Source organism: Hemiscyllium ocellatum, chromosome 20 (assembly GCF_020745735.1).
Source record: "Hemiscyllium ocellatum isolate sHemOce1 chromosome 20, sHemOce1.pat.X.cur, whole genome shotgun sequence".
NCBI lineage: Eukaryota > Metazoa > Chordata > Chondrichthyes > Orectolobiformes > Hemiscylliidae > Hemiscyllium > Hemiscyllium ocellatum.
Window position 1 is genome coordinate 57,158,226 of NC_083420.1, and position 21,911 is coordinate 57,180,136.

At 44.2% G+C, this 21,911-nt stretch overlaps 2 protein-coding genes across 3 annotated transcripts in view; one reads left to right on the plus strand and one right to left on the minus strand.

Moving 5' to 3' along the window:
* Positions 1-1,364: 1,364 nt before the first annotated feature.
* Positions 1,365-19,593, minus strand: polr3k (polymerase (RNA) III (DNA directed) polypeptide K). The gene is made up of 3 exons (XM_060840907.1): positions 19,446-19,593; positions 18,481-18,568; positions 1,365-1,706 (listed from the first exon to the last, which is right to left on the minus strand). The coding sequence occupies exons 1-3, from the start codon at positions 19,554-19,556 to the stop codon at positions 1,579-1,581; spliced, it is 327 nt and encodes a 108-aa protein (XP_060696890.1). The 5' UTR covers positions 19,557-19,593; the 3' UTR covers positions 1,365-1,578.
* Positions 19,529-21,911, plus strand: part of snrnp25 (small nuclear ribonucleoprotein 25) — a 33,654-nt gene continuing 31,271 nt past the window's right edge. Inside the window, exons 1-2 of one of the 2 annotated variants that reach the window (XM_060840906.1) lie at positions 19,529-19,705; positions 21,614-21,813. In XM_060840906.1, coding sequence (XP_060696889.1) covers positions 21,625-21,813 — 189 coding nt within the window. In that variant the 5' untranslated portion in view covers positions 19,529-19,705; positions 21,614-21,624. Of the gene's footprint in view, positions 19,706-21,578; positions 21,814-21,911 lie in introns of both variants that reach the window. The other variant, XM_060840905.1, reaches the window with a different exon arrangement.

The window sequence follows — 21,911 nt, forward strand, 5'->3', positions numbered from 1 at the left end:
CAGGAACAGGATACGGAGTTGGTTGATCGACCATGACCATATTGAACAGCAGAGCAGAATGTCTTACTTTTGCTCCCATGCTATGGTTTATTCAGATAATTATCCAATTCCACCATTGCTGAATCTGTGCCCTTGGTTTTCCTCACTGCATGCCTTTGTTTCATAACCACACTCCATCTTTTTATTACATTTAAAGGAGCTAAATGTGCATGGAGAGGAAATCCTGAGCCAATAACTTGTTTAAAAACTCTGGTATTCTGTCCTATTTGCAGCAGCGTGTTTGGGATGCAGACTAGAGTCATAGTCATAGAGTTGTACAGCATGGAAGCAGACCCTTCAGTCCAATCTGTCCATGTTGACCAGATATCCCAACTCAGTCTAGTCCCACCTGCCCAGCACCTGGCCCATAACCCTCCAAATCCTTCCTATTAATATACCCATCCAAATGCCTCTTAAATGCTGCAATTGTACCAGCCTCTACCACATCCTCTGGCAACTCATTCCACACATGTACCACCCTGTTTTTAAAAAAAAAAGTTGCCCCATAGGTCTCTTTTATATCTTTCCCCTCTCGCCCTAAACCTATCCCTTCTAGTTCTGGACTCCGACCCCAGGGAAAATATTTATCCTATCCATGCCCCTCAGTTACCTACATATCACCAAACATTTACATTTTATTCCTCATGTAATTAGTTATTTACAAAAATACTTAATTTCCCGTCTGTAATTTAATACAAACAAGTACATGTTACATTCACTAGGTCAAAGCTAAGACAGCAAATGCTGACCACAAAATTTTGTCAGTTTCACATAACAATATCCCACAGTCAGGAATGTCAGCAAATTAAATACCATCCTACACAAGGAAGGCATACCCATTTATACCACAGATGTCTTAGTGTAAACCAAGAGCTGAATGGAAAGCCTTAAGCCAAGTTATCTTTTTAAAGCTTGACATTATTTCCCATTACTCTTCTACCTTGATATCCATTTCTAACTAAAACCTCTCTGCAATGAGGCATTTTGCCATTTACTTAATGGTGCCCAATGGCAAACAGTCACCTTAGACTGGTTTAAGGTGATGTTTTTTGATACTTTGTCATCTACATATTTATTATGACTCCTTATAAGGGAGTGGATTGGTAACAGTAAATGGGTTCAGGGTGCCTCATTGTTTTTAAACCCCTTATGTCATTGATCTTGTATGTATTTAATTTACATTCCTATCCCTCAACTATTCTGTTCTCTTATTCATAAAAGCCCCACTTTTTTCTGTACTTATTGCAAATGGTCATGTCCAATGTTATTTTCAAGTTCTATTCTCTGTCCATCTTCTTCTAGCAGTTATTAGGACTACAAAGAGAAGCAATCAATTTTATTTTAATAAATTCTGAAATCATTGGTAGTAATCTCCTACAATGCTAGTTTACAAATTTTCATAGCAACTGAATTAAAGCTTGAGAAAAGCAAATCAAATACAGCTGTTAATCACAGTTACAAATCCAATAATTTGAGTATAATATACATCATTCAAAATATCTTCAGTTCACAAATGTTAGGATTCAGCATGTATAAAACTTAGTCCCTCCATCGATGTCCACAGTCTGGATTGCAGCACTTGTAAAATGTAGTCATGGGTTCATCTGCAGACCTGGTTTGTATTTGCATGAAATATGCTCTAGGGTGTTCACATTTGGGACAGGTTTCTACATAAACACGTGGGAAAGAAAAAGTTGGATAGTTGTAAGACTGAGGTCAACACAGTACACTTGTTACACATTACATGCAATTCACGTGCAAGTAGTTTTATCACAGTGTACAATAAAGCTCTTCCTAATCTACTTCATTGACCAGATTCTGCATTCATAAGCACCTTTTTAAGGATGCAAAATGAAACACCTGGCCAGACTATATTAGGGCAGCAAGATGACATCTGGGTGACCGTGCATAAGTTGGTTAGAGAATATTTATAAAAGATACAAAGGAGTGAAATAAATTAAGGGATTTGAAATGAGGCCGAGGATTTAAAAGTCAAGCTTAACACAGCAAAAAGTACAGGTAAGTTCATATAAAAGTCCCTTTAACTTTCCTTTTTAGTTTTACAGCAGTTAAGACAGCAGGGCAGTCATATGTTCCTCCTGCAGGATGTGGGAGCTCGAGGACTTGCATTATCCCTGACAACTGCGTCTGTGGGAAGTGCACTCAGCTGCAGATCCTTAGACAGTGTTAGGGAGCTGGATGCACTCCGGGTCATTCGAGATGCTGAGCGTTTCAGAGATAAGAGTTTTAGTGAGTTTGTCACACGAGGAAAGGCAAAGGGAGTAGACAAGTGCAGGAATCCCCTTTGGCCATTTCCCTCAAAGTATACCATTTTGGATAGTGTTGGGGGCATGACTGTGTTCAGGGGAAAGCAGCATAAAGTCATAGAGATGTACAGCATGGAAACAGACTGTGAAGAAGTTGTCCTTTACGTCTTTTATATCTTTCCCCCCTCACCCTAAACCTATGCCCTCTAGTTCTGGACTCTCCCACCCCAGGGAAAAGGCTTTGTCTATTTACCTATCCATGCCCCTCATGATTTCATAAACCTCTAAGGTGACCCCTCAGGCTCTGACGCTGCAGGGAAAACAGCCCCAGCCTATTTAGCCTCTCCCTGTAGCTCAAATCCTCCAACCCTGGCAACATCCTTGTAAACTTTTCTAAACTCTATCAAGTTTCACAACATCTTTCCAATTGGAAGGAGACCAGAATTGCATGCAATCTTCCAACAGTGGTCTAACCAATGTCCTGTACAGCCACAACATGACCTCAACTCCTGGACTCAATACTTTGACCAATAAAAGAAAGCATACCAAACCCCTTCTTCACTATCCTATCTATCTGCGACTCTATTTTCAAGGAGCTATGAACTTGCATTCCAAGGTCTCTTTGTTCAGCAACACTACCTCAGACCTTCCCATTAAGCGTATAGGTCATGCTCTGATTTGCTTTTTCAGAATGCAAATTAAACTCCATCTGCCACTTCTCAGCCCATTGACCCATCTGATCAAGGTTCTGTTGTAATCTGAGGTAACCTTCTTTATTGTCTACTACACCTCCAATAGTAGCCAGATCGATGGTACTATGACTGGCTCTGGTGCAGAATAGGAAATGGTAAAGGTAAACAGGACTTTGAGACTCTATGGTTAGGGGGACAAACAGGAGATTGTGGCTGCAAAGGGAATCCAGGATGGTGTGTTGCCTCCCAGGTGTCGGGGTCCAAGATGTCTCAGTGGCTGCAGAATGATCTCAAGGGGGAGGGTGAACAGCCAGGAATCATTGTGCACGTTGACACAAATGACATAGTTAGAAATAGGGATGAAATCCTGCAGACTGATTTATGGAGAGCTAGAAAAAAAATGTATAATATCTGTAGTAGGTAGCTATTGAGAAAATTGAGGGATAAGATGTTGTGGTTCTGTTCGCCAAGCTGGAAGTTTTTTTGCACGCGTTTCGTCCCCTGGCTAGGGGACATCATCAGTGCTTTGGAGCCTCCTGCGAAGCGCTTCTTTGATGTTTCTTCCGGTATTTATAGTGGTCTGTCCTTGCCGCTTCCTGTTGTCAGTTTCAGCTGTCCGCTGTAGTGGTTGGTATATTGGGTCCAGGTCGATGTATTTGTTGATGGAGTTTGTGGATGAATGCCATGCCTCTAGGAATTCCCTGGCTGTTCTCTGTCTGGCTTGCCCTATGATAGTGGTGTTGTCCCAGTCGAATTCATGTTGCTTGTTGTCTGTGTGTGTGGCTACTAGGGATAGCTGGTCGTGTCATTTCGTGGCTAGTTGATGTTCATGTATGCGGATTGTTAGCTGTCTTCCTGTTTGTCCTATATAGTGTTTTGTGCAGTTCTTGCATGGTATTTTGTACACTACATTAGTTTTGCTCATGTTGGGTATCGGGTCCTTCGTTCTAGTGAGTTGTTGTCTGAGCGTGGCTGTTGGTTGTGTGCCGTTATGAGTCCTAAGGGTCGCAGTAGTCTGGCTGTCAGTTCAGAAACGCTCCTGATGTATGGTAGTGTGGCTAATCCTTTGGGTTGTGGCATGTCCTTGTTCCGTGGTCTTTCTCTTAAGCATCTGTTGATGAAGTTGCGCGGGTATCCGTTTTTGGCGAATACCTTGTATAGGTGTTCCTCCTCTTCTTTTTGCAGTTCTGGTGTACTGCAGTGTATTGTGGCCCTTTCGCAGGAGGCTCCAAAGCACTGATGATGTCGCCTAGCCAGGGGACGAAACGTTTGCAACAAAAACTTCCAGCTCGGCGAACAGAACCACAACAACGAGCACCCGAGCTACAAATCTTTGCACAAATTTTGGATAAGATGTACATGCATTTGGAAAGACACGGTTTGATAACCAGTAGTCAGCATAGCTTTGCGAGTGGGAGATCATGCCTCACAAATTCGTTAGAGTTCTTTGATGGTTGCCAGGAAGGCTGACGAGGGCAGGGCGGTAGTCTGTATGGATTTCAGTAAAGCCTTTAATCAGGTTCCACACTAGGCTGCTCTGGAAGGTTAGGTCACATGGAGGAGCTTGCAAATTGGCTTGATAGTAAGAACCAAAGGGTAATACTGGAAGGATACTTATCAGACTGAAGGCCTATCACTAGTGGAGTGCCTCAGGGTTGATGCTGGTCCATTGGTGTTTGTTATCTATATCAATGATTTAGATGAGAATGTACAAGGCATGATTAGTAAGTTTGCAGATTACACCGAAATAGGTGGTATCGTGGACACTGAGGAAGGTTATCAGAGATTGATCAGCTGGGGAAGTAGACCAAGGAATGGAGTTTGATATAGATAAGTTTGAGGTCTTGCATTTTGGAAAGTAAAATCAAGGTGGGAGTTTCATGGTGAATGGTAAAGCGTTAAGGAGTGTAGTGGAGCAGAGGGATCTTAGAGTTCAGGTACACAGTTCTCAGAAAGCAGAGTCACAGGTAGACAGGGCAGTGAAGATGACTTTTGGCACATTGGTCTTCATTAGTCAGGGCATTGAGTATAGAAGTTGGGAAGTTATGTTGCAGAACATTGGTGAGGCTGCACTTGGAGTACTGTGTTCAGTTTTGGTCACCTTGTCATAGGATGGATGTTATTAAACTGGAAAGACTGCAGAAGAAATTTACAAGGACATTGCCTGGACACAAAGGTGTGAGTTTATAGGGAGAGGTTGGACAAGCTAGGACTTTTCCTTTAGAGCACAGGAGACTGAGGGGAGAACCTTATAGAGGTGGAAAAGATCATGAGAGGCATGGATAGAGTGAATGCACTCAGTCTGAATCAAGGAGTAGAGGGCATTAGTTTAAGGTAAGAGGAGAAAGAATAAATGGGAACCTGAGGGGCAACTTTTACACTGAGGGTGGTACATACATGGACCAGTTTGGGCCAAACGGCCTGTCTCCATGCTGTAGGACTCTATAACTATCCCAGTAAAACATGATTGCAGCAACTTTAAAAGATTCTTCCTCCTCCAACCCCCCCCCCCCGCCAAAAATTGGGAGGAGTGTCGCTGGCAAGGCCAGCATTTATTGTCCATCTATAATTACCCCAGGGAAGGCAGTGGTGAGCAGGTACGGTACCATTGCAGATCACATGGGATATATTTAACCACAAATGTGGTATTGATGAAATAATCCCAAGTCAGGGTGGTGAGTGGCTTGGAGAACTTTCAGGTGGTGTTTCTATGCATCTACTGCCCTTGGCGGTATGGACCATAGGTTTGCAAGAGCTAACGAAGAAGCCAAGGGCAGTCAATTGCAGTGTACCTTTTGAACATGCTGTTGCCACTGAGCATTGGCGGTGGATAATGAATATTTGTGGTAATAAAATGGAGTCGAGACAATCAAATTGGCTATGTTTACCTAAATGTGTTATAGGAGCTTTACTCAGAGGAGAGTATTTCGTCACACTCCGAACCTGTGACTTGTAGATGGTGGACAGATATTGGAGAGTGAAGAGAGTTACTCACTGCAGAATTCCTAGCCCAGTTAAGTATTTGGTCAATGGCTATTCCTAAAACACTGATAGCCTGTGATAGTATCTCCCCTCCCCACCCCACAAACACCACCTCAACATATATCAAGGAGGTAGCCTAAACTCCAACTTCTTATTTTATTTAAAGACAAGTGTAAGATGCTGTGTTCCAATTGTGATTCAACTGGTCCACCATTAGACTTGAAGCAAATCACACTTTATTCTCACAACAGTTAAAATACAAACAAAAGAAGAATTGGCATAACTTTAACTCTATCATACTTATAATGGACAGTCGATAATTAAATATTTTAACAGCATCTCAAACCCACCCTTGGCAAAGGCAAATTCAACAAAACAATCTTCTTATGTGTCATCTCCAGTCCATGAGAAAGGAACACCAAAAGGAACAGTCAAGCAGGGGAGAGAGAGAAAGAGCTGTATCTGGCAGCTTCAACAGCAAACTCCAAAATCCAACTGAAAGCAAAACTAGAACCCTGAGTCTGTCTGAACCTGACCCACTCATTCATGCTTCTAAACACGCAAGGAGCTTCAAGCCGTTTCCTCACTGCTTCTGAAGCAGATCTTCCTGCAGCACTGTGGCAAAACATCTCCAAGAGAAAGAGCACAAACACAAATGCAATTTAATATTAAAGGTAAACAGTAGACAGTCCCTTGTTGGAGATGGTTATGGACACATTTGTGGAGTGTGAATATTATTTGCCACTTATTATCCCAGATCTGAACATTGCCCAGTTCTTTATATATATGAACACAGGCTACTTCAGTATCTGAGAAGTTGCAAATTATGCTGAATATTGTGTGATCATCAGCAAATAACCTTACTTCTGACCTTATAATGGGAAGAAGGTCAATGATGAAAGAACTGCAGGTAGTTCGGTTGAAGAACATGGGACTCTTGTCTCCACAGTGGCAAAGTCCCACCCTATGAATCAGAAGGTCTGTGTTCAAATTACACCTGCTCCACATGCATGGCCTAACAGCTCGGAACAGAATAATAGCATCTATCCTATCGCCAATACCCTAAGACTGAGATGATGCGCCTTCAACAAGCTACTAAATTAAATCTTATTTAATTTCAGATAGTTGCCAGGGATAGACTTGGAGTTGGTGCCTCAGGAATAGAGTTTAGAGTGGGAACAAAATACCATGGCTTCAGCCTTCCCAGTGTTTAACAGGAGAAACTTTAGGCTCTGCCATTACTGGATGTTGGGTATAAGCACTCTGATAATTTGGTATCAGTGCAGGGGTTGAGACATGATGAGATGGAGAAGCTGGGTGTCATGAACATACATGTGAAAGCAATTACTGTGCCAACATGCAGCTAGATGTTAAGGAGGATAGGTCTAACAAAACACCCTTGGGCAATACTCGAGTGGAAGCAAGAAACCATTGTAAATGATACTTTGGCTACGATTGGACAAAGTAATGGAAACAGGCAGCTGGACAGAGGTAAGGATTTGGAGGGTGCCGTCATTAAGCTTCAAAGAACACAGAAAATTCGAACACAGGAACAGGCCCTTCGGCCCTCCAAGCCAGTGCCGATCCAGATCCTCTATCTAAACCTGCTGCCTGTTTTCTAAGGATCTGTATCCCTTTGCTCCCTGCCCATTCATGTATCTGTCTAGACACATCTTAAATAATGCTATCTTACCTGAGCCTCCACTGGCAACCACCAGGCACCCACCACCCCCTGCGTAAAGAGCTTTCCACACATATCTCCCTTAAACTTTCCCCCTCTCACTTTGAACTCATGACCCCTAGTAATTGAGTCCCCCACTCTGTGGAAAGTTTCTTGCTATCCACCCTGTCTATACCTCTCATGATACTGTAGATCTCAATAAGGTCCCCCGCAACCTCCGTCTTTCTAATGAAAATAATCCTAATCTACTCAACCTCTTTCCATAGTTAGCACCCTCCACACCAGGCAACATCCTGGTGAACCTCCCCAAAACATCCACATCCTTTTGGTAATGTGGTAACCAGAACTGTACGCAGTATTCCAAACGTGGCTGAACCAAAGTCCTATACAACTATAACATGACCTGCCAACTCTCGTACTCAATACCCCATTCAATGAAGGAAAGCATGCCGAATGCCTTCTTGACTACACTATAGACGTCCATTGCCACCTTCAGGGAACAATGGGCCTGAACACCCAGATCTCTCTGTACATCAATTTGCCCCAAGACTTTTCCATTTATTGTATAGTTCGCTCTTGAATTGGATCTTGAAAAATGCATTACCTCGCATATACCCAGATTAAAGTCCATCTGCCATTTCTCCACCCAACTCTCCAATCTATGTATATTCTGCTGTATTCTCTGACAGTCCCCTTCACCATCTGCTACTCCAATCTTAGTGTTCTGCAAACTTGCTAATCAGACCAGTTTTACTTCCCTCCAGATCATTTATGTATATCACAAACAACAGTGGCCCCGCACAGATCCCTGTGGAACACCACTAGTCACAGTTCTACATTTTGAAGAACTCCTTTCCACTACTATGTCTCCTGCTGCCCAGCCAGTTCTCTATCCATCTAGCTAGAACATCCTGGACCCCATGAGACTTCGAGTAAAAAGTGAGTCTGCAGATGCTGGAGATCAGAGCTGAAAATGTGTTGCTGGTTAAAGCGCAGCAGGTCAGGCAGCATCCAAGGAATAGGAAATTCGACGTTTCGGGCACAAGCCCTTCATCACCTGATGAAGGGCTTATGCCCGAAACGTCGAATTTCCTGTTCCTTGGATGCTGCCTGACCTGCTGCGCTTTAACCAGCAACCCCATGAGACTTCACTTTCTCCATCAGCCTAACATGGGGAACCTTATCAAATGCCTTACTGAAGTCCATGTATATGACATCTATAGCCATTCCCTCAATCAACTTTGTTACTTCCTCAAAGAATTCTACTAAATTGGTAAGACATGACTTTCCCTGCACAAAACCATGTTGCCTATCACTGATCAGCCAATTTTCTTCCAAATGGGAATTGATCCTATCTCTCAGTATCTTTTCCAGCAGTTTCCCTACCACTGACATCAGGCTCACCGATCTATAATTACCCTAAAGTATCCCTGCTACTTTCTTAAACAAGGGGGAAACATTAGCAATTCTCCAGTCCTCCGGGACCTCACCCATGCTCGAGGATGCTGCAAAGCTAAGGCACTAGCTATTTCCTCTCTAGCCTCCCTCAGTAACCTGGGATAGATCCCATCCGGACCTGGGACCTGTCCACCTTAATGCCTTTTAGAATACCCAACACTTCCTCCCTCCTTATATCAACTTGACCTAGAGTAATCAAACATCTATCCCTAACCTCAACATCCTAACCTCCCCTCAGTGAATACCGATATAAAGTACTCATTAAGAATCTCATTCATTTTCTCTGACTCCACACATAACTTTCCTCCTTTGTCCTCGAGTGGCCAACCCTTTCTCTAGTTACCCTCTTGCTCATTATATACAAATACAAGGCTTTGGGATTTTCCTTAACCCTGCTCACTAAGGATGTCTCATGAGCCCCTTTGGCCATTTTAATTTCTCATTTCAGATGGGCCCGACATTCCCGAAATCCTTCCAAAGCTACGAATATGGTGGTTAGACCTTATGTGTGCTTCCATTTTTGTCTTAGCTAATCTCAATTTCACCAGTCATTCATGGTTCCCTAATCTTGCCATTTCCATCCCTCATTTTCATAGGAACATGTCTCTCCTGAACTCTAATTCATCTCTCTTTAAAAGCCTCCCACATATCGAATGTATATTTATCTTCAAACAAGTGTTTCTAATCCATATTCCCCAGCTCCTGCTGTAGTTGGCCTTCTCCCAGTTTTGCACTCTTCCTTCAGGACCACTCTTGTCTTTGTCCATGAGTATTCTAAAACTTACAGAACTGTGATCACTATTCCCAAAGCAATGCCCTACCGAAATGTCAACCACCCAACTGGGCTCATTCCCCAACTCCAGGTACAATATGGCCCTTTTCAGAGTAGGATTATTTACATTACTGCTCTAAAAAACCCTTCTGGATATTCCCTACAAATTCTGTTCGATCTAGACCTCTAACACTAAGTGAATCCCAGTCAATGTTGAGAAAAATTAAAATCTCCTTTCACTAGTACCCTGTTGCTCCTATATCTTTCCATGATCTGTTTACATATTTGCACCTATATCTCACACTCATTGTTAGGAGGCCTATAGCACAGCCTCAATATTTTCACCATACCCTTCCTATTTCTGAGCTCTGCCCATATGGTCTCACTGCTCGAGTCCTCCATAGTGCCCTCCCTCAGCACAGCTATGATATCTTCTTTAACCAGTAATGCAACTCCTCCAACCCTTTTACCTCCCTCTCTATTCCGCCTGAAGCATCGATATCCTGGGACATTTAGTTGCCAATCATGCCGTACCCTCAACCAAGTCCCTCAACCTCAGTAATAGCAATAACATACTCCCAGGTACTAATCCAAGCCCTAAGTTCATCTGCCTTACCTTCTACATTTCTCACATTAAAACAAATGCGCCTCAGACCACCTGTCCCTTTGCGTTCATCATCTGCTCCTTGTCTACTCTTCCCCTTAGTCACGCTGACTTTATTATCTAGTTCCTTACGGCTTTAGTTACTGCCTCCTTACTGTCCATGAACCTCATTTGGTTCCCACCCACCTGCCACATTAGTTTAAACCCCCCCCCCCCAACAGCATTAGCAAAAGCACCCCCAAGGACATTGGTTCCAGTCCAGCCCAGGTGTAGACTATCCAATTTGTAATAGTCCCACCTCCCCCAGAACGGGTCCCAATGTCTCAAAAATCTGAACCCACCCTTCCTTCAATTTCTACCTTCAAACTTACTCAAACTAGCTTCCACAGCCTCTGCGGTAGAGAATTCCAAAGTTCACAACTCTCTTGAGAAAACCAATTCTCCTTGACTTAAGCCTACTTGGCATCTGCCTTATTTTTAAACTGTACTCCTTGGTTCTAAATATGTTAACCAGAGGAGCCATCGTAGTCGCATCTACCTTGTGTCTCTTTTTTTTAGTATTTTGGAAATTCCAATTTTCATTCTTCGAAACCCTACAGAATACAGGCTCAGTTTTCCCAATTTTCTTCAGTGGATGGTCTTGCCATCCCAGGAAGAAATCTGGTGAACCTTTGTTCCATTCCCTCTATGGCAATATGACTTCTTAGATAAGTAAAACAACAAACCGATCTTCAGTTGCAGTCTAACCAAATTCCTATACAACTGAAGACAGACGTGACTACTCTTGTACACAAATCCTCTTGCAGTAAAGGTTAACTGTTAGCCTTCAGAGATTTCTGACCATTTAAGAAATTCACTGCACATTTGTTTGTCCTGCCAAAGTGGGATTACCTCAATTTTTTTTACCCTTTATATTCCTGTCCAAACCCTCCTGAAGCTTACTGACATCTTTCTCATACATATTTCCACTCAGCATCTACAGATTTGGAAATATTATATTTGATCCCCAAATATGGTCAATAACTGGGACCCCACGTACTGAGGCTTGTGACACCCTACACTGCAAAGACACATTTATTCCTACACTCTGCTTTTAGTCTGTTAGTTAATCATTAAATCATGCCAGTACATTACTTCCTATCTCATGTTTTAATTTCTCTAACTAGTTTCCTATGGGGGACTATTGTACTCGGTTACCAACAATGCTTCCTTCCAATTCGAGTTACTGCTCAGGTTCCTATCCCGAGAAGTTAACTTAAACCCATCCTCCAACAACACGAGCAAATCTCCATGGTGATATTAGTCCCAGACTATTAAGGTGCAACACATTCAGCTTATACAGGTGCCAACTGCTCCAAAGCCAGGCCCAATTCCTCAGAAATCTGACGCTCTCCCTCCTACACCAGGTCACCAGTCACGTATTCAATTGAGCAATCCCCCCATCCTTATGCTCACTAGCACATGCAGGGAGTTAACTTGAGATTATTGCTCAAAGTCCTGATTTAATTTACTTAATTCCCTGAGATCTGCTTTCAAGACCTCATTCTTCCTCCTACCTATATCGCTGGCGCCAATGTGGACCACAATGTCTGGGCTGATCCCTCACTGTCAGAGGATGTCCTGAGTAAAATATACCACCAGGAAATGTGCCATGCTGGCATCATGTTTCACGCTACAGAAATGCCTGTCTGATCCGCATGACAATGACAATAACCTATTACTATTGTTCTTCCATTCTTCTTCTTCCTCCTCCTCTCCGTACAGCCGAGTCGCTCAGGATGCCCTGGGCTTGGCTCAGATTGCACTCCCTCAAGGAACCACATCCTTACCAGTTTCCAAAGTGGAATACCAATTAGAAAGCACAATAGATCCAGGGGACTCCTGCACTACCTGCTTGGTTTTCTCAGTCTGGCTGGTGTCACCCATTCCCTCTCTGCCAGTAACACTTATAAAATCTACGCGACTACTTCCCTACATGTGCTATCCTTAATAGTCTTCTTTTTCATAAATGCACAAGTGACTCCAACCGCTGCTCAAGTTCCAAAGCCCAGAGTTTAAACTGGCACAGCTGTGATACGTTGTGCAGATGTCTGACACACATGGAATGTCCATGCTTCATAGTTACAGCAGAAAGCACATTCCACACGGCCCTTCTAACTTGCCATCCTGTCATTCTAAAACCTATTTGTTACCTTTAAAGTACAGATGCACTACAATAAACTAACAGGCTACGTCTCAGAAAGAGAGACAAGAACTCTGGAGACTTAAACATAAAAAACTAAATACACAACGTGCACTTTAAAAAGATTGGCAATACTGACCAAACCTACTCCCCCATCAGATGCTTTCCCTGCACTCTCAACATCTAGGTGTTGAGACTTGATTTCTGACAGTAAACTTTAATTAATGCACATCTTTTCCCCTCTGCTCTGAATTCCCACTTTGAACCAAGTTCTCAGTTACATACTCTATCTCAAGTCTCACTCTGATGAAGGCTCTCTAACTCCGACCTTGCAGCTTACTCTGACCATATGCTTTGAACAAGCTCTTCTTACACAGAGACAAGTGGCGAAGTCATTTGTCTCTCTGAACTTCCTGTTCCAGTAATCAACACTTAATTCATGGTGGGCATCAGGTAAGTTTTTTATTCTGAACTTTTATTCAATTCAGGTTTTACCATCTGCCATGGTGGGTCTCAACCTCACTTGGGGGTGCCGGATGACGAATCTGGGCCGATCTAATTGTAACCTCAAATCCACCTAGCTGTAACCCCCTTGCTGAGCAATAAGCAATCCTTTTCAGGAACAGGCTTCCAAACCATCAGTGCATTGTAGACTTGAAGCCAAACTCCCTCCCTTGGTACTAAATTTCCCTTACAGTAAATGGTAACCTACTATTAGTTTCTCCATAAGATATAGGCACAGAATTAGGCCATTTGGTCAAGTTGTCTCCAGCATTCGTTCCTGGCTGATATCTTTCTCAAACCCATTCTCCTGCCTTCTCCCTGGAATCCTGAGGTTCTTGACTAGTAAGGGGACTATCTCTGTCTGAAATGTACTCAACAATATGGCCTCCACAGATCTCTGCAGCAATGAGTTCCACAGATTCACCACTGGCTGAAGAAATTCCTCATCCCTTCACTTTGGGGCTGTGTCCTTGAATCCTAGTCTCTCCTACTAGTAGAAATATTATTTTTCCATATCCACTCTATCCAGGCCTCTCAGTATTCTGTAAGTTTCAGTGAGAACCCTCCTCATCCTACTAAACTCCATCGAGTACAGACCCAGAGTCCTCAACCGCTCCTTATATGACAAGCCCTTCAACCCCAGCATCATTCTTGTAAACCTCCAGTGGACTCCCTCCGAGGCCAGCACATCCTTTCTTAGATACAGGGCCCAAAACTGCTCACAATATTCCAAACACGGTCTTACCAATGCCTTATACAGCACAACTCTGCTCTTGTATTCTAGCCCTCCTGAAATGAATGCTAACATTGCATTTGCCTTCCTAACTGCCAGGTGAACCTACACGTTAACCTTCAAAATCCTGAAGCTGGGCTCCCAAGTCTCTTTGGGCTTCATATTTTGAAGACTTTCTCCATTTAGTAAATAGTTTATACCTCTACTCTTCCTACTAAAGTGCATACCTTCACACTCTCCTACATTGTCTGTGTTTGACCACTTCTTTGCCGACTCTCCTTGTATCTCCAAGTCCTTTTGCAATTTCCCACTTCCTTAACACTACCTGTCCCTTCACCTATCTTTGTGTCATCTGCAAACTTAGCAACAATGCCCTCAGTTCCTTCATCCAGACCGTTAAAGTGAATGGCTGTGATCCCAACACTTACCCCCGTGGAACTCCACTAGTCACCAGCTACCATCACATAAAAGACACCCCTTATATCAACTCCCTTCCTTCTGCCAGTCAGTCAATCCTCTACCCAATATCCCTCAAGTCCCTTACTGATTAAAAATTCTCAGGCCTCAATATACTTAATGACACAGCTCTCTGTAGTAAAGAATTCAATGAATTCACCACCTTCAGAAAAAACTTACTCATCTGCTTTAATTGCATGACCCCTCATTTTGAGATAACGCCCTCTGGTCCCACACACTCCCCACAGGGGGGAGAACAACCTTTCTGCATCTACCTTGTCAAGCCTCTTAAGGATTTTATATGTTTCAATAATGTCACCCCTCATTCCACTAAATTCAAAAAAGCACAGACCTAACCTACTCAATCTGTCCCAGGCAATGTACTCTCAGAAGGAGAGGCTGAATTATCTAGGTGTGCTCAGTTTTGAAACAGCCTGTCAGAGTAGCTCGGAGAGCAAATCAGAGTTATTTCTGTATGGGGAAGGCACTAGTGCCTGCAGTGTCACTACCATCTGGCTGGGCTGCTGGGAAATCCATGGGATCTCTCTTGACCTGTCTGATCCGCAGTTGGGTACATTCTGTGTGGTATCTGACCACTCCTTGGCTCTAAATTTACATTTCTCTCACATTAATTATCACTGTTAAAGATGCATACATGTTATGGACTGTTTTACTTTCCTAAGGTTACCTCAAAGTACAATGGGATCTTGATCTTTTCCTGATGAAGGGCTTTTGCCTGAAACGTCGATTTTCCTGCTCCTCAGATGCTGCCTGACCTGCTGTGCTTTTCCAGCACCACACTGATCTAAACTCTTGATCATATGCGCCAATGGGCTGAGAAGCGGCAGATGGAGTTTAATTTAGATAAATGTGAGCTGCTGCATTTTGGGAAAGCAAATCTTAGCAGGACTTATACACTTAATGGTAAGGTCCTAGGGAGTGTCATTTAACAAAAAGACCTTGGAGTACAGGTTCATAACAACTTGAAAAGTCGCAGGTAGATAGGATAGTGAAGAAGGCGTATGCTTCCCGTTACTGGTCAGAGCATTGAGTATAGGAGTTGGGAGGTCATGTTCAGACTGTACAGGATATTGGTTAGGTCATTTTTGCAATATTACATGCAATTCTGGTCTCCTTCCAACTGGAAGGATGTTGTGAAACTTGAAAGGGTTCAGAAAAGATTTACAAGGATGTTGCCAGAGTTGGAGGATTTGAGCTATAGGGAGGGGCTGAATAGGCTGGGGCTGTTTTCCATGGAGCATTGAAGACCGAGGGGTGACCTCATTGAGGTTTATAAGATCATGAGGGGCATGGATAGGATAAATAGACAAAGTCTTTTCCCTAGAATGGGGGAGTCCAGAATTAGAGGGTATGGGTTTAGGGTGAGAGTGGAAAGATATAAAAGGGACCGTTTTCACACAGAGGGTGGTACGTGTATGGAATGAGCTGCCAGAGGAAGCGGAGAAGGCTGGTACAATTGCATTATTTAAAAGGCATCTGGATGGGTATATGAATAGGAAGGGTTTGGAAGGATATGGGCCAAATGCTGAAAAAAGGAACTAGATTGGGTTAGGATATCTGGTCGGCATGGATGATCCAGACCGAAGGGTCTGTTTCTGTGCTGTGCATCTCTATGACTATGCCCCAGCTATGCCTGTCTCTTTGTTGGCTACGTAGAATAGTTGATCTTCCGTAATTACACCAGCACCACTCCCCACCTCTTCCTCCGCTACATTGATGACTGCATTGGCGCCACCTCGTGCTCCCGCGAGGAGGTTGAGAAATTCATCAACTTCACCAACACATTCCACCCTGATGTTAAATTTACGTGGACCATCCCTGACACCTCCCTCCCCTTCCTGGACCTCTCCATCTCCATTAATGACGACCGACTTGACACTGACATTTTTTACAAACCCACCGACTCCCACAGCTACCTGGATTACACCTCTTCCCACCCTACCTCTTGCAAAAATGCCATCCCGTATTCCCAATTCCTCCACCTCCGCCGTATCTGCTCCCAGGAGGACCAGTTCCACTACAGAACATACCACATGGCCTCCTTCTTTAGAGACCGCAATTTCCCTTCCCACGTGGTTAAAGATGCCCTCCAACGCATCTCGTCCACATCCCGCACATCCACCCTCAGACCCCACCCCTCCAACCGTAACAAGGACAGAACGCCCCTGGTGCTCACCTTCCACCCTACCAACCTTCGCATAAACCAAATCATCCGCCGACATTTCCGCCACCTCCAAAAAGATCCCGCCACCAGGGATATATTTCCCTCCCCACCCCTTTCCGCCTTCCGCAAAGATCGTTCCCTCCGTGACTACCTAGTTAGGTCCACGTCCCCCTACAACCCACCCTCCCATCCTGGCACCTTCCCCTGCCACCGCAGGAACTGTAAAACCTGCGCCCATATCTCCTCCCTCACCTCTATCCAAGGCCCTAAAGGAGCCTGCCACATCCAACAAAGTTTTACCTGCACATCCACTAATATCATTTATTGTATCCGTTTCTCCCGATGCGGTCTCCTCTACAGTGGGGAGACTGGACGCCTCCTAGCAGAGCGCTTTGGGGAACATCTCCGGGACACCTGCACCAATCAACCACACCGCCCCCTAACCCAACATTTCAACTCCCACTCTGCCGAGGACATGCAGGTCCTGGGCCTCCTTCACCACCACTCCCTCACCACCAGACGCCTGGAGGAAGAACGCCTCATCTTCTGCCTTGGAACACTTCAACCCCAGGGCATCAATGTGGACTTCAACAGTTTCCTCATTTCCCCTTCCCCCATCTCACCCTAGTTCCAAACTTCCAGCTCAGCACTGTCCCCATGACTTGTCCGGACTTGTCCTACCTGCCTATCTCCTTTTCCACCTATCCACTCCATCCTCTCCTCCCTGACCTATCACCTTCATCCCCTCCCCCACTCACCCATTGTACTCTATGCTACTTTCTCCCCACCCCCACCCTCCTCTAGCTTATCTCTCCACGCTTCAGGCTCTCTGCCTTTATTCCTGATGAAGGGCTTTTGCCCGAAAAGTCGATTTCGCTGCTTCTTGGATACTGCCTGAACTGCTGTGCTCTTCGAGCACCACTAATCCATGACTCTATGATCTGTCTGTTTCTAAGATTTAGGGAGCTAGTAACCAAAAAGTCCAAAAATGTTTACTACATTGGAATCATGCTTAGGTAGAAAAGCTCAAATTCACAGGGAGCTAATATGAGCCTGGAAGAACCATTTAGTGTGGGCTACAGAAAGTGTGTCTCCACGAAAATTATAAAGGAACTTATTTCTTGGGGGTAAGAATAAAATCAAAATGTTGAAGAAATTCACATCTGACAGTTTCTGCAGAGAGTAAAATGGTAAAGGTTCAAGTCTATATGACTCTTCTTCAGAATTGAAGGTGGCTGGAAAAGTGATAGTTGGTACGTTATTGAAAATGAGACAGAAGGAACAAGTCGGAAAAGCTGTCCAGAATAAAAGATGAAGCGAATGTGCATGGAAGGAGAGAAAAGGTACAGATAAAGTGTCGGTCTTAATGGTAATGGTAAATGGAAATAGAACATAGAACAATACAGCACAGAACAGGCCCTTCGGCCCACAATGTTGTGCCGAACATCTATCCTAGATTAAGCACCCATCCATGTACCTATCCAATTGCCGCTTAAATGAACAGATATCTCTGTTTTTAGTTCAGCTATACAGCATCTGCAGTACTTTGCATTAACTCCAGTGGCCCAGGATCACTTTGAATTGATCCTGGGAATATTTAATACCTACATGAAGGATAGTGTAAAGTATATGTTTGAAGTGTGTTTTTTTCCCTGTATTGCACTCCATTCTGTGGGTTAAGTCACAAGTTGTCCATAAAGAGATGTTTAATTAAGTAACTACACTCATTTCTTACAATACATGTTTTAAAATGTGAAATCTCAATGCATCATTCTCTGAGCAATAAACTAAAATTTTAAATTATCTTTTAAAAACTATAGATCTCTAGAGGCAATGTTACACCATGACAACAACATATTATAATACAACAACCGGTATTCACCATCTGCATCTTATGTGTGACCACAAGTTGTTTTAATTCTTACCTGCGGTAGAGTCAACATTTTCCCAAGCAGCAGCTCCACCTAACACATCATCAACTTCTTTCAGCTTGGGATATTTTCTGTTTGTTACCTTCAATACAAAGAAAATATTGTGTTACTTAGTGTACAAGGAGGTACTGAGTTCAAGGAAGTTAAGTTCAAAGGAGAGCGCCTTGAACAGAGTCATTAAATCATTGATTTCCAATTTACATTAGTCTCCAAAACTCTACATACTTAAGCCAATTCCCACTCATTAAGATATGAACATTATCAACAACGTATGAACAATTTTAGTAAACACATGCAATAATAAAACACACTCTCCACTTACTCTCACACATTTTTCCCACTGCTCTCTGCTCATTACTTTCTCACTGCCCCACCTTCCCTCCATCCTGTTCTCTCTTCGCCCTGTCACCTCTCTCTTCTACACTTCCCTGCCCAGCTCTGCTTTCCAACCCACTCCGTCTGTCTTCTTGCCCCTAAACTTCTCTCCACACCCTCACTCCCATCCTTCCCCCCCATTCCCCCACCCACTCTCCCCCACCCTCCCTCTCTCCCCACCCCCCACTTCTCCCCTAGTCTCACTCTCTTCCCCCCCACCCTCCCCCACCCTCCCTCTCTCCCCACCCCCCACTTCTCCCCTAGTCTCACTCTCTTCCCCCCCACCCCATCTCTTTCCCCCACTCTCTCCCCCACCCTCCCCATCCCCCCCCACTCTATGCCCCCCCTCCGCATCCCCCCCCACTCTCTCTCCCTCACCCCCCCCACTCTCTCTCCCCCTCACCCCCCCACTCTCTCTCCCCCTCACACCCCCCCCACTCTCTCTCCCCCTCACCCCCCCCACTCTCTCTCCCCCTCACCCCCCCCACTCTCTCTCCCTCACCCCCCCCCACTCTCTCTCCCTCACCCCCCCCCCCCCCCCACTCTCTCTCCCTCACCCCCCCCCCCCACTCTCTCTCCCTCACCTTCCGGGTGATGTTGTGAACATACGGGCAGGTGTTACACGCGAAGCGGTAACATTTCTGTCCCTCCTCCACGATCAGGACGTTCCCGCAGGTCGGACAGAACAGCAGCATCTCCGGAGCCGGAAGCGGAAACCAGCGGCCTACCCCTAACCCCTTCCCCCTTCCCCCTTCCCCCGGCCCACAGCCGCTCGGGAGCGGGTGCCCGCGGTTTGGTTCCGGGGCCGGATGGTTCCCAATTCCAGGATTCATTCCATGTCAAGGTAGAGTCAAAAATAACATTGAGATATTCATGGTCCAGCTGTGTCCAAGATGTTTGGGGCTTTACTGGGATGTTGTTGATGTCAAGAGCTGCCATATTGGCAGCTGGATTAAGCTTTCATCTTTCAAAAACAAAACAGCTTTGCACATTGCTGGTTCAGGATTGTCTTGGATGACTCTGCAGCATGAGTGTTGGACATTACCACAATCCACAACCTTCCTTACCCTCACTGATGGAAAGTGAGGTGAATTTGCTGAACACTCTGGTGTAAGAAGAAATGTAGAGGGCCCAGCACTGATCCTTGTGGCACTCCACTGGTCACAGGCCTCCAGTCTACTTTAGCACTGAGTTAATTTTTTTTAAAAAATATGTTGTACATTGTCAGTGCCTAGGAAGTTAGGAAGGATATGGTTCTTTGATTTGTGCAAGAATTGAATTACATTATGTAAAAATACTTGAAGGTTTTATCCAAAAAGCTTGACTGTGTAGATGTTCTGATTCACAGAATAGTTTATTTCCCAAGCTATCCTCCATACCCCTACGTGCATTCTGCCAGGGGTGGTGGTGGAGGCAAATACAATAGAAGCAGTTAAGGGGATTTTAGATAAGCACATGAACAAACAAGGAATGGAGGGATATGGACTGTAGGCAGGCAGGTGGGATTAGTTTAACTTGGCGTCACATTCAGCACAACATCGTGGGTTGAAGGTCCCATTCCTGTGCTGTATGTTCTATATCTCCTGTTTCTCCTCCATCCCACTCATGTTACCACATTCCCCCTCCATGCCCTATCATATCTCCCATGTACGCTGTGTACTCTTCTGAGATTGAGCACCAAACTATTTAGCCATTGGCAAGGCTGACAAGTCTTTAATATACTAATGAGATTAACATAGTAAGCATGGGTACTTTGAAAATCTATTGTCATAGAGTCATAAATTCGGCATAGTCAACATGTCTTTGTGTGAGGGAAATCATGTCTCACAAACTTGATTTAGTTTTTTGAAGAAGTAACAAAGAAGATTGATGAGGGCAGAGCAATAGATGTGATCTATATGGACTTCAGTAAGGCGTTCGACAAGGTTCCCCATGGGAGACTGATTAGCAAGGTTAGATCTCATGGAATACAGGGAGAACTAGCCATTTGGATACAGAACTGGCTCAAAGACAGAGGGTGGTGGTGGAGGGTTGTTTTTCAGACTGGAGGCCTGTGACCAGTGGAGTGCCACAAGGATCGGTGCTGGGCCCTCTACTTTTTGTCATTTACATAAATGATTTGGATGCGAGCATAAGAGGTACAGTTAGTAAGTTTGCAGATGACACCAAAATTGGAGGTGTAGTGGACAGCGAAGTGGGTTCCCTCAGATTACAACAGGATCTGGACCAGATGGGCCAATGGGCTGAGGGGTGGCAGATGGAGTTTAATTCAGATAAATGCGAGGTGCTGCATTTTGGGAAAGCAAATCTTAGCAAGACTTATACACTTAATGGTAAGGTCCTAGGGAGTGTTGCTGAACAGAGAGACCTTGGAGTGCAGAAAAGAATTGAATTGACAGAATGGTTACAGCACAGAATGAGGACATGTCTTTGCCGTTTCCTAGTGTTACTGCCTTATTTTATAGAGTCATAGAGATGTACAGCATGGAAACAGACCCTTCGGTCCAACACGTCCATGCCGACCAGATATCCCAACTCAATCTAGTCCCACCTGCCAGCACCTGGCCCATATCCCTCCAAACCCTTCCTAATCATATACCCATCTTAAATGTTGCAATTGTACCAGCCTCCACCACTTCCTCTGGCAGCTCATTCTAAACACGTACCACCCTCTGCGTTATCTTCATAACTCTGCATATTCCTTTTTTTTGTTCCAGACAATAATCCAATCCCCACTTAAATTCATTTAAAGATTCACTGAGGATGACTGAAGACATTAAAAAGGAACTGACTCCTGCCAACATTAAGGAGGAAGAAAGTTTTGCAGGAGATAATCAGGAAAAAGCTGCAGAAGAGGAGGAAGAGTTATCACATGCAGAAATCCTGGACCTATTTCAGGAAGGTCTGGCCATGATCGTCCAGGATCCATTGTTGTGTGATCTTCCAGTTCAGGTTTGTGGTTCATTTTACACATCCACAGTAATTAATAAATATCAGTGATTACGTTTGATATATACTACTTGATCAACGGAAATCTTAGGTAAAAACAA